At 38.2% G+C, this 13,104-nt stretch overlaps 1 protein-coding gene across 1 annotated transcript in view; it reads right to left on the reverse strand.

Moving 5' to 3' along the window:
- The window catches only part of THSD7A (thrombospondin type 1 domain containing 7A), a 434,259-nt gene extending 430,048 nt beyond the window's left edge, over nucleotides 1-4,211 (reverse strand). The window contains exon 1 of the mRNA XM_047097264.1: nucleotides 4,034-4,211. Within this exon, the coding sequence (XP_046953220.1) occupies nucleotides 4,034-4,211 (178 nt within the window). The remainder of the gene's footprint in view (nucleotides 1-4,033) is intronic.
- Between the last annotated feature and the right edge of the window lie 8,893 nt (nucleotides 4,212-13,104).

The following is a 13,104-nucleotide window of genomic DNA, read 5'->3' on the forward strand; positions in this document are numbered from 1 at the left end:
CATATTCTGAGGTTTTCACTATTAAAAAACAAGTGTAGTGATGTCAACATCCCTTGGTTATTTGACTTCATCAATATCATACCTTTTTCATTATCTTGTTTATTATTCAAATAAGTTTCTAACTCTACTACTCCAGTTAAAACATCCGTTCCCAAAACACTGAGAATTATCTTACAAATTTCCCCTTTTATTCAATCATTTCTGAAATATTTCATAATTCTTTTCCAGCCTTCCAGAAATGTCTTATACTTTTTGCCATCATCCCCTTCATAAAACATCTTCTTCCATTTAGCACCTATTGCCATTTTCCTTGGGCCTCCTGTGACCACAATGTCTTTCACCCTTCCACACGTCTCTCCTCAACAATGGCCCTTTCAATATCAATATTCCCTGTAAAGTGCCCTGGCCCCTCTTTTAAGTATTTCTTTTCTTTTAATCATCCCTCCAACTACCATGCTTTGAAATATTATACATTTATTGAGTTCCAAGTCTATGCTCTCAGCCTTTCTCCTAAACTTCCCATCTAGTCACTAGTTTTCCCATCAGATACATTCATTTGAATGGATTACTCCTCAAGTTTGCTATATTGAAAGTAAACTGATATTCTTCTTCTCTAACCCCAGGAAATTGGCTCTTTCTTCTTTCATATCCTCTATCCTTCTTTCATACCTCAAGGAACTAGGTGCAGATATGATGGCAATCTTGATGGAATGAATTCCTCCTCTCCTTGGCACAGCATTCCCTGCAATCTAAAGCTGAGGTAACACTTCTGCAGTGTGATCTCTAGCCCTCCTCTCCTCTTCACTTCTATGGTCCTAGTTTGGGGCCCCTTTGCCTCTCAGGCCCTCTCCTTATTGACCTCCCAGCCTCTTCACTTATCTCTCTCCATTCTGGGAAAAGAATATGTCAATCCTCTGCATAAAGCTTCCAATAGCTTCCACTTGCTTTTAGCTTAAAACTCCAACATCTTTTACCAAAGTTTGAAGGTTTTCTTACAACCTGCCCGAATTCATCAAATTGGCATTCCTCCATTCATTCCCACCAAACATCCTACACTTGAGTTGCAGTGCTTTCAAGACCTAAGAATGTTGGCATGCTTTTACTTTTATTTTCTTTCTTTGCTCTGCTTGAAATAGACTTCCACTCCTCCCAGAGTAAACAATCCAGTTCTCATCTTCCAAAACCCCAATCAATATTAACTCCTCCTTAAAACTTTCTACAGCCCCCTTTATCAGCTACACAACTTCCCTGTTTTCACAGCTTTGTTCATGACTATGGCACGCCTTGTGCTGTTGTGTATTTACAGTATTGTTCAATTATGAATTTCTTGAGGGAAGGGATGCCAATATTCTAGTCAGCCTCTACCTCAGTGACTTCACATAACTGAGTCCTCGATAACTCTTTGTTGTGAGTTGACTTAATAAAACTTTCATATAATATATACCTTAGACTTTCCTACATTATACATTATACATCATACATCATGTATTATAAACCTATTTATTATGTATATGTATCATATATATACACACTTAATAAACTATGGGTATATATACATAGATGCGTTTATGGTGTATGTATGTGCATATACATACATACATATGAAGCATGTTAAGGCACAAAAAGGCCCTTACATATCATTTTTTCTAATCAATGAATATTACAAACTCAGAAACCAAGAACCAAAGTCATTAAATGACTGTGCCAATGCTCTACAGCTTGTTAGTGATAAACACAGTGTTAAGAGTTCCTGTCCCAGCTGCTCAACCAGTGGACCTTTTACTACATCCCTGTAATTCAGTGATGTGACCAATAATTTAACTCCCTATTAGTTGCTGTACCAAGACCAAGAAACTGGAACAGACATCCTGGACAGTCTCACCTCACCTCATTTTCTCTCCCAATTCTCTTCCTATTTTCATCGACAAACACAATTCTTTCATCTCTACATTTTCGTTTACAGTGTATCCCACTCCTTTAAATATTTCCTAATTCATCTGATAACAACTCTCAATTTCTTTAGAGATAATAGCAAAGCCTCCTTTCCCTCTTGAAAAAAAAATGAAGAAGAAAAATTTTCCTCTCCAGTTTACTTCACTTTTTTCCCCCACCAAACCAAGGACCACCATAAAAGAGATGACATTATCACCCTCATCGTACTAGCTTATATTTTCACATGCATATCACGTTGAAATTTATAGATTACTTTCTCATAACTCACTCATTTGCTCTTCGTAACACTATGAATAGTCAGAAGAAGGTATCACTGCATTTATATGCAGCTGAGAAAACGAGGGGTCAAAAGTTAAATGAACCTGCCAACATTCCTCTAGCTAGCGAGAGCTGGCACTGGCAGTAGAACCAAGGTCTCCATATCCTTGCTCCTGAGAGGTTTCCACTATTTTAAATGGTTTATTGGTTTGTGTTCCCACCATGACATTTATGTTGACATATATTGGCACCTCAGATGCTGCACAGTGAATGTTGCCTAGATTCTAATTCTATCTGAATTACTGCTTGGGTTTTCTTACTTTAACAGCACAAATTTCAAGCAGGCAAGTACGATTTTGTCTAGTACTTACCTACTGGAGAAGTTCTTCCCAAACCTCCAAATAATACCATTTAATGGTAAATTATAGTTTGATTATTGTTATTTGTTATGACCAAGCTTCAGAAAAGTAAAACCATGGCTTTAGCTAAAGTAGAGAAGATCTTCAACTCTTTGTTTGAATGTGAAATAAATTAATATGATTTCATCTGCATCCACTAGTCAACAACTAATATTTAAACTCCAAATGGCAACAAGAGTGGCTAACAATGACATCCAAATGGCTTTCCTAAAAGTGTGTGTGCTATTTCTTGCAACATTCTGAAGCAAATTAGGTACTTTGGCTTGAAATAAATTTCTGTTCAATCTTCTCCCCAAGTTGCCGGAGAGATGCAACTTCTTTAAAATTTCAGAATATTGGTGTAATTGTAGAGTAGACTAGCCTCTCTTTGCAGCTGGGGGCTACAGATAGTTGCCGCCAGGAAAGAGACCCAGTCTGTGTAACTTGTTTGCAATCCCATGACAAATACATCTTTTCCCTCCCTTCTACTGCATGCTTCTCTTAACGTTTAGGCATTGCCAAGGAACTCTTAATTTACCCCTACCCCTAAGCAACAGGAATAATGTTTCCTACTTCATTTCTATACACATGCCAAGTTTTCAGGTCTGCTAAAGAATTCTCAGCGTCCTTTAGAGGAGAAAAAAAGACACTGGAGAAAAGGGAGTTAATTCCTCACTTGGTATTGTTTTCCTGCTTGTCACTGTCCCACCAGGACCTCAAGTCAGCACTTTGCCTGGAGCTTCCGAGGCACAATTAGTTGCTGCTTTTGTTAGTTGGTTGAAAACAAAGCAGAAGAATTCTCAAGGCAGGAAAAGTTTAAACCTAAACATCCTTACGACTGCACACTTGAAAAATCACGGCATTCACTCATTAAGAATTGATCTTTGCACCCTCTCCCTGAGCTCACTGGAGCCCCATCTGCCTTTGGCTGTTAGGACTGCCCTCATCTGGCTTGTTTCCACGTGTCCCACATTTCACAAAGCTATACTTAACAAATTCAACTCTATACCCACACGTTTCATGGCACTGAGCAAAGTGCCTGAAGACAGAATGAAGACCGGGTGTGAGCTGCTTGCCTCTTCTTTGCCAGAAATATAGTTGAGGAACTCTCGGTAGAATGAAAGCCCAGAGGTTAAGAACGCACTTCATTATGAAAGCACCGTGTTGGGTGTCCTCATTAACTACAGAGCTGCGAGAGAAACACGATTCCCGTGGCTCTCTCATGCCTCTTAGTTGCTAGGTTGTTCTTTCCTAATAGCATCGGGCATGACCCAATTTGCTTCCTAGTACTCGTACTTTTCACCTTAGGATCCCGCTACACCGGGGCTCTCAAGATGCACCGGGGTCCCTCCTGAAGCCCAGCAGCTTTGTAATACGGACCCAGAGGTGGAGAGGAGAAGAAGGGAGAACTCTGTGCCACTTACCAGTCTTCCACAGATACGGAGTGGACGCCTCAGCCTGGCCGGGAGCCGCAGCCCCGCAGGCGCCCGGGCAGAGCAGCAGCAGCAGCAGCAGCGGCGGCGGCAGCAGCGGCAGGACACCGGGGCGCGGGCCCGCGGTGCCTGGGCTCCGGGACGCGGAGCGCCTCGCTTGCAGCCCCATGCCGCCCGCAGCCGCTCCAGGGTCCGGATCCGGAACGCGGTCGGCAGGGAATTTTTCTGCGCCCTCACTCTGTCTTCCCAAGGACTACAGAAAGCAAAGCTCTTCCCTGCTATTGTTCGTTTCAGATGAAAAGGAGCGAAAGCGCGTTTAACACCGGGGAACAATAGCGTCCGCGGTGGCCGTGGCTGCAGCCTCCGCTGCCGCTGGCGGGGATGCTGCTGCGGCTGCCATTCCGCGCAGAGTGGCAGGTCCTAGCGGCGAGGGAGGCAGCCGGCCGCAGGGGGCCCCAGCTGACTGAGCAGGTCCTCGAGGTCTGGGAGGCAGCGCAACCCCCTCCGCCAGCTGGAGAGAGGGGAGGGGGGCGTGAGCCGAAAAGGAGCGAGGGGGGTGGTGGGGGCTGGAGGCAGGAGGCGGCGAGAGCGCCAGGGCGAGAAAGGAAGGAGCAAAGGGGAGAGGGGGCACCCAGATCGAACACGCCCGCCCAGAGAACTCCTGTGCACATGGTGCGATGAAATATGTTTGGAAGGATACACCAATGAAAAGAATCATCACCCGACAGGCTTCAGCATGACAAATAACAGGCATTGAAATTCATCGGCATCCAAGGAGTCAAATGCTACATCTCGTGGCATGCTATTCTTAGTGTGTATTTACACAAAGCATCAGTGTGTATAATTTATTTTTAAGCGGTGGCTTCTGAATTACTTTATGTCGGAAGCCGTATTTATGATCAAATGTAAAAAAACACGAACAGCAGAGTTGTTTACTTGCCATTGAAAAGCATTTGAACACTCTCTTAAATGTGTTTCGTTTTAACTTAATCTGTTCTCAACAGAAACACCAACAATACTGACCTGCGACAGATCAAAGTACATTGTGTTTTCAGTCTTTAAAACTGAATTAGTACTTAATAAGCATTCACAATGCTATCTAGTTACACTGATAAGGTTTTACAAACACCCATCTTCGTATTTCAAACACGCAGTGAATAAAAGTGCTATCCCCTTTATCTACTTCTGTCAAAAGTATGCCCCCTTTAAGTACCCACACAACTGTAAGTAAAATGAAAGGGAAAACTGGGTTTCCACTATTTGGGTATCTCCAAATTAGGACACTCTTTACTTAAAAATCCCAGGCATTAATTTCTCTGAATCTTATTGTAGAAAAATGCTTCATAGTCTAAATAACCTAATGCTTTGGGGTCTTTTGTTCTGTGTTTATTTTCTTAAACCGTACACAATGAAACAAAGTGTATGAAGTCAGATAATGCTTTGCTCTTTCTTTCTTTCTTTCTTTCTTTCTTTCTTTCTTTCTTTCTTTCTTTCTTTCTTTCCCTCAATAATACCCTTTTATTAATTCATTTTCTAGTAAAGCTAAAATAATAAGGCATGTAGCCAATTAAAAAGTCAGCAAACAGAAAGCCAAAGAAAACTACCCACATCCGGTCAGCAATACTTGGCCAAATAAAATTTAAAAGGCAGGAAAACTACTCTTTATGACTTTACTCCAAAAACACAGCCAACTCCAGAGCTTAAAATGAGGAAACTACGGTTTCTGACAGAGGAAACCTTCCATAAAGCTCTCTTGGGACGCCTGCCGTTTTGCAGATCATTCCAGACACAGCCCTTGTGCATGCATTAGATTAAAAGCAGGTTTGATCAAATAATTCCGAGGTCCTGCCTGTTTAAGTATTCTGACATCAGAGGAAATTAGCAATGTTTAAGGTTGCAAATTTGCTCTTTGTTTACTTTCCACTCTGTTAGGCCTCTAAGAGGGAATTAAAAGCTCAGAGCAACCTAGCTCTGTGAGTCTGTGATTAGGAGAGATAAACTAGTGTGGATTACTATTCCTTCACTGGTTAAAAATAAATAAATAAACACACACACAGGCAACAATCAAAAGATTATAGGCTGATAAGGCATACAAAGGAAGCCTGATCCTAACAAATGTATGGTTCCCTAAAGGACACTTGTTTCAACAGTTACACCAAAGAAGAAAATAGCTCCTGCTATTGCTTCCTTCATTCTGTCTTCTGAGAGCAAACTCTACAAAGTACCTCTCTCTACAATGGCACTGCTTTCCTATCCTGGCTGTGTTTATTTCTCAGCTACTGTTAGCACCTTGCAGGTTTATCCTGAATTCCTCCAACTCTGGCACAGGGAAGATGTCGAACTGGAAGCACTGTTTTAATAACGGTCCATTCTAAGCATTCTTAGGGAGTCCCAAACCAATTCACCAAGCAGAAACTCATTATATAACAGAAGACAGAGACTCTAAACAGTCAAGTTAGTACAATTTAATGTACAGGGTAATTAGTCCGACAAGAAGCCATTGGATGCTATACATAATAGCTTACGGTCAAAAGAAAAGTTAAGAATCTGATGTTTATATTTATCCATAATTATGTAATAATTACTCAACTGGTCAAGAGTTTAAACATTATAGCTACAACTTCAAACATTATACATATCACAGGAGTCAGGAACCACTTCTAAGTCAAAAATTTGCTGCCATTTAAAATACACAACTAGGATGAATATTCTGCAGACTGTTTGGAAAGAGTTAAAAATTGTGTTTCCTCCTTTAATTTCAATTTATACAAGTCATACGGGTCACATGCAAACACACATGCACGCCCAAACAGTTAGTAGCAAAAACATCTCTGGACAAGGTTAAAGAAACTGAGTCATGTAAGCATTTGTCTCACCACTAACATGTCTGTTCAATAACAATGCCATTATTGCACTTGAGGACAAAAATATATGGGTCTCTGAGGAGACAGATGTGATATATATATTCAGATACATGTTCCTTTGTGAAAGCTATCGTGTCCAGGAGGATAAATCCTATCAATAAAACTGATGGACGGCAAGACATAGCAATCTTTGTTTTCTAGAATATGATATAAATAATACACAAATGTTTAATGACATGATGTCAAAATTTAGTCGTGAGAAGTCTCAAGGATGCAGATTAAATTGACCATCTGTACAGCCTGCCACAAAGTAAATCGTTCATCATTTTTCATAAAGAACTGTTTGAGTATTAATGAGCCAGGGCTACCAAAATTCTCCAAACCAACGGATGAAAATGCAAAGCATATTTTTTTTTTCATAGTTAGAAATGAGACGATTCTGAACCTATCACCCTTCAAGTGGTGTCCTTTCATCCATCTTTATTATTTTTGTTGTCATTTCCAAACTCTTGATAGTGAGGACGTATACATATCTACACACATAAGTGAAGGAATATACACAAAGTTATTCACTGATAGAGTGTTACAGGGAAGTACTGAAGAATGTCCATTTTGAAATAAAAACTTTAAATATTTTTTCCTACATAAAATGTTTCCAGCCAGATTAAAAAAAAAAAATCACCCAAAGGAATTCTGTTTGTGTGGCCTCTAGGTGTCATACTTGACCAAGATTTGGGGTGGATAACATTTATTTTGGGCTTCTTTCAATTCCCTTCTTGCCACACCCACCAAAGCGATAGAAGATAAAACATTTCCCTTTTTACCTTTGTAAAAAGAGATCACAGATTTTGCTTTCTTTCCCAATTCTGACTGTAACAATGATCTTCTATTTTCTTTCCAATTCCTTTTCTTTATAACATCTTTTGTCTTGTTTGGTGGTTGGTTGGTGATTACTTTGTTGGTGTTTAAGTGTGTGTGGTGGGGGGGGGGCTAATTCTAAATTTCAAATAGTTTTACAGAAAGCAAATGCCATCATTTCTCCATTTTACTCAAAACTCAACCTGTTTTGAAGCAATATGGATCTGCTGCAAATAATGAGACCCCGTGTTTTGAGTATCAGGTGCATATGTACAATATTTTGGTTCACATCCTTCTAGTGATCCCATCCTAGGCCATGTATGAGCAATAGTCCTGGACACAAGGTAGTACCCAAATTGTTAACAACTTTCACCAGTGACTTAGGAGGATGTTTCTGGAGAGAACACCCTGGCCAATACAGTGATCCAGGCATTTGAAAATTAATTATCACCAGTTGTGTCAGTGTCCTACAGATGGATACTCAAAATGTATGAGCCTTTAACAAACAATTGAAAACTAAATATGAAGGTCAATAATCCTTAAAGAGAGACCATTGTCTCTTGTGGTAGAGGTAAAAAAAAGCCAAAGATCAAAGTGAACACAGTTAACTGTGTTTGGATAACTGCAAAGATGGAATGATAAATGCAGGCAAGCTTATTAGTTAAGATCAGGGTTCTGTTTGGGAAAATCTGTAACTGGATATGTGGGACAAATCTGTCTGGGTGGGTATCTTCAAGTCTTTGTCTCCAGAACCCCCTAAATTCTCAAAGCCTTCAGAGGCAGCTGACCCCTCCCTATTAAGAGCTGGCACACCCTTCTCCCAGCAAGACTTTGTGTTCCTTGCTCCATAGGCTGATAACTAGGGTTAAGCTGCTGCATTAAGTTAGCATAGGATATGCTGCTGGGCTTGTTAAGATTGTAAAAGGGCTACACGCAAAGGAACTGCAAGAATTAACTAGAATGTAATGGTAGGAGCCAGAAGAATATTCACAGAGCTAAATTTTGAGAGTGTTTGATTAGAGGCCAGAAAATGAGACAACATAAGAGAGAGAGTTTATTAAACTTCCAGAAAACTCCACAGAGATGGAATTCAATACTCTGCCAGGAAGTGCAAAGTGGTAGTTCCTAGAAGCCTGAGAGAGCAGTGATGGAAATTGAAATACCTAAATCACCAAGGCAGACAGGGAAGAAAGGGACATTCTGGAACAAAGACACTAGGCCAAAAAAATGAAGACCCAAGAATGGATTCTTCTTCTCCAAGGGGACATGCAGAGGGCACACTAATCACCAAAAACAACAAGAATGTGTTGGTAAAAGAGACAACAGTATCTTAAAGTTCCATGGTGGCTCTTCTCATGCCACCAGGCAGAGAGGTAGCCACAAAAGTTTAAGTCCCTGATTCGCTGGAGTTAATTTTGCACATGGTTATGAAGTAAGGTTCTGAATGAAATATTTTGCACAATGAGGGGTGCCTGGGTGGCTGAGTCAGTTAAGCATTGGACTATGGCTCAGGTCATGATCTCCTAGTTTGTGAGCTCAAGCCCTGCATCAGGCTCTGTGCTGACAGCTTTGTGTCCTTGCCCTACTCACCTTCTCCCTCAAAAATAAACGTTTAAAAAATATTTTGCACACTGGTAACCAATTGTCCCAGAATCACTTAAAGGATTGTTTTTCTTATTGAATTGTGTCAACGCTTTTTACCAAAAATCATTTCACCATAAATGAAAAGGTTTTTTTTAATTCCACTGATAGATGTGCCTATCTTTATGCTCATATGATATTATCCTGATTACTGTAGCTTATACTAAGTTTTGACATTTAATAATGTTAAGACCTTCAACTTTTTTCTTTCTCAAAAACGATTTCTGTGTCTCTAGTCCTTTGCATATCCATCTTTTTTTCAGCATCAGCCTCTCAGTTTCTACAAATCGCATATTGAGATTTAGATGACATTGCAGTGAACCTATAGACCAATTTGAGATGAACTGTCCTATTAATTCATGAACATGGACTACTTAGATCTTCAGAAATTATTTTCTTGAGTATTTTATACTTTTCAGCGCACAGATGATACTTATTCTGTTAAACCTAAGTTTTATAGTTTTTGATCTACTTGTGAACAGAATTGTTTTCTGAACTTCATTTCAGATTGTTCACAGCCAAGATTTAGAAATCAAGTTGATTTTTACATGCTGATTTTATACCCTACAATCTTGCTTAATTCATCTTACTTCCAATATTTTCTAAATTTCAAAGTTTTCCATATATAAAACTATCATCTACAGATATTTTTATTCCTTCCTCTTTGCTCTGAAAACCTTAATTATATTACAATGTTACTATAATTATTATTTTGTCTATTACCCAGGCTAAGACTTCCATCACAATGTTAAATAGAAGTGAAGAGAGCTGGTACCCTGGCTTTATGACTGATCTTAGAAAGAAAATGTGCACTCTTTCACTATGAACTATGATGGGAGCTGTAGATTTTTCATAGATGCCATTTCCAAGCCTAGATTGGGAAATTTCCATTAATTCTTATATTGTTGAAAGTGTTTATCACAAATGGGTTTTGGATTTCCCAAATGATTTTTCAGCATGCTTTAGCTGTTTTATATCCTTTAATTGATCAATATAGTGTATTAATTGATTTCTCCAATGTTAAGCCAACCTTGCATTCTTGGAATCAATCACACCTGGTCATGGTGTAAATCCTTATGTATGTTACTGAAAGTGATATTCACCTTAAGTTGAGGTTTTTCCAGCTACTCATTAGGAACATTGGTTTTGAGTTTATTTTTTGTTGCTGTTGTGATGCTAGCTGGCTTTCATCATCAGGGTAATACAGACCTCACAGATGAGTTGGGATGGGTTTCCCCCTCTTATTTTCAAAGTTTGTGAAGGACTGTGTGACTTCTCTTTGAAATACTTAGTATTCATTATTGACACGCGCTGGGCCTGGACATTTCCTCTATAAAAAAATATTTCACTACTGTTTCAATTTCTTGTTATACATCTCCCCAGGTTTTCAATTTCTTCCCTAAGTTTTGGTAATTGGTTGTAGGAATCTATATCGACTAAATTATTAAAATCGTTGGTGAAAATTCGTTCATAATATTCAATTAAAATCCTTTAACTAGGATTCCATAGTGATTTAAATAGTGATTTCTCTTCTTGTGTCCCTGACTTTGGGAATTCATATCTGTTTTCTTTTTTCTTGGTCTAGCTAAGCGTTTAAAAAAAAAGTTCTTTTTTTAACTTTTCACAGAACTTTTAAAAAAAAAATTCTGTATTCATTTTGTTTTAATTCATTGATTTACACTCTAATTTTATAATTTCCTTTCTTCTGCCTACTTTAGTTTTAGTTGCTCTTTTTTTCTAATTTTGTAAGTACTTAGGTTACTGAGGCCTTAGGATACTTAGGGACTGACAGAGGATAGATATTTCCTTAAGCTACTGAGGCCTTTCATATTTTTTGATATAAGACTTAAAAGCCCAAAATTTCCTAAGTATTGTTTATGTACATTACATACATTTTGATATGTTGTGTTTTATTTGCATTGAGTTCAAAATGTATTTTTACTTTTCCTGATGATTTACTCCTTGATCAAAGAGTTATTTTCAAACACACCATGTAATAATTTCAAAATATTTGGAGGTTTTCCAGATCTCTGGTGTATAAGTCTAATTTATTTGTAGTAAGGGGATCTACTATGCACGATTTCTAGTTTTTGTTTTTACCTTTGTTCAGCTTCGTCTTATGATCCAGCATATGGTCTATACTGAAAAATGTTTCACAGGCACTTAAGAAGAAAATGTATCCTTCAGATAGTAGAGTTTTCCATAAAGTTCAAGTTGACTTGATAGCATTGTTCAAATTTATCTGTCTTGACTGCTTTTGTGTATGGTTGCTTTGTCAATTATTGAGAGTGGATTATTGTTATTTCCAGGTGCTATTGTTGAATTGTCTGTTGTTCCTTTTGGTTTGGTCAGATTTTACATCATATATTTGGGAGCTCTGTTGTTAGGAGTACACACATACACTGAGTGTTATATTTTCCTCATGAATCGATCTGTCTTTCATTAGAACACATACTTTATTGTTTTCACGAATTTTTTGTCATGAAGCTTATTTTTTTGACAAAATAGCTACTTTTGCTCCCTTACTGTTACTGTTTACAGAATATCTATTTTTCTATTCTTTAACTTTTAATCAATTTTTGTACTTAAATTGACAGTGTATCCCTAATAGATAGCACATAAGTTGACTTTGTTTTTTTATCTAATCCAATAAATGTTTGCCTTTCAATTGAGGTTTTTGGCTTATTCACATTTAATGTAATTATTCAAAGAGTTTTATTTACACTGTCATTTGCTATTCTCTGTTGTATCTTTTTTAATGTATCAGCTTTGAGATATAATCTACATACCATAAAATGCACCCATTTAAAGTACACAATGCACACTTATATTCACATAGTTATACAGCTACCACCGTCAGGATATTTTCATTAAGCCAACAAGAAATTCCAAGCCTACTGTCAGTTACTCCCATCCTATCCTTTCCCTAGACTCTGGCAACCACTAACTTAATCTATGGATTGATCTCTTGTGGACGTTTTATATAAATAGAATCATAAAATATACGGTCTTTTGTGAATAGCTTCTTCACTGAGCACAAGTTTTCAAGGTTTTTTCATGGTACTCATAAATCAGCATTTCACTGTTTTTCATGATTGAATAATATTTTGTGTGGCTATACTGTATTTTATCTTTTAATCAATGGATATTTGTTTCCACCTTTTGCCTATCATAAACAGTGCTGCTACAGACATTTACATACATCTCTTTCTTTTCCTCTGTTCCTCCTTTACGCCTTGTGTCTTTTTAGAATACTATTTTGGGGCACCTGTGTGGCTGAGTTGGTTGAGCATCTGACTTCGGCTCAGGTCATAATCTTGAGGTCCATGGGTTCGAGCCTCACATCGGGCTCTGTGCTGACAGCTCAGAGCCTGGAGCCTGCTTCGGATTCTGCATCTCCCTCACTCTGTCTCTCTCACTCTCTCTCTCAAAAATAAACATTTCAAAAATTAAAAAAGAAAAGAATATTATTTTAATCACTCTGGATTTTTAAAAGCAATTTTTCGAGTTAATTTTTTAATGGTTACTCTAAGACTACAATATGTCAGATTTTTACCTGAATATTATTCCCATAAAACACAGAAATTTTTTCCCAATGTATCTTTTCTCCCCCTTCTATGTGATCTATATATGTTATAAACCCAACAGTGTTATAAATCCTGCTGTATAAAACTTTATATATTTTAGAAGTCAGAAGAA

This window comes from Lynx rufus, unplaced genomic scaffold, assembly GCF_022079265.1.
Source record: "Lynx rufus isolate CCGP_SWC_20201006 ecotype Redwood Valley unplaced genomic scaffold, mLynRuf1.p SCAF_4, whole genome shotgun sequence".
NCBI lineage: Eukaryota > Metazoa > Chordata > Mammalia > Carnivora > Felidae > Lynx > Lynx rufus.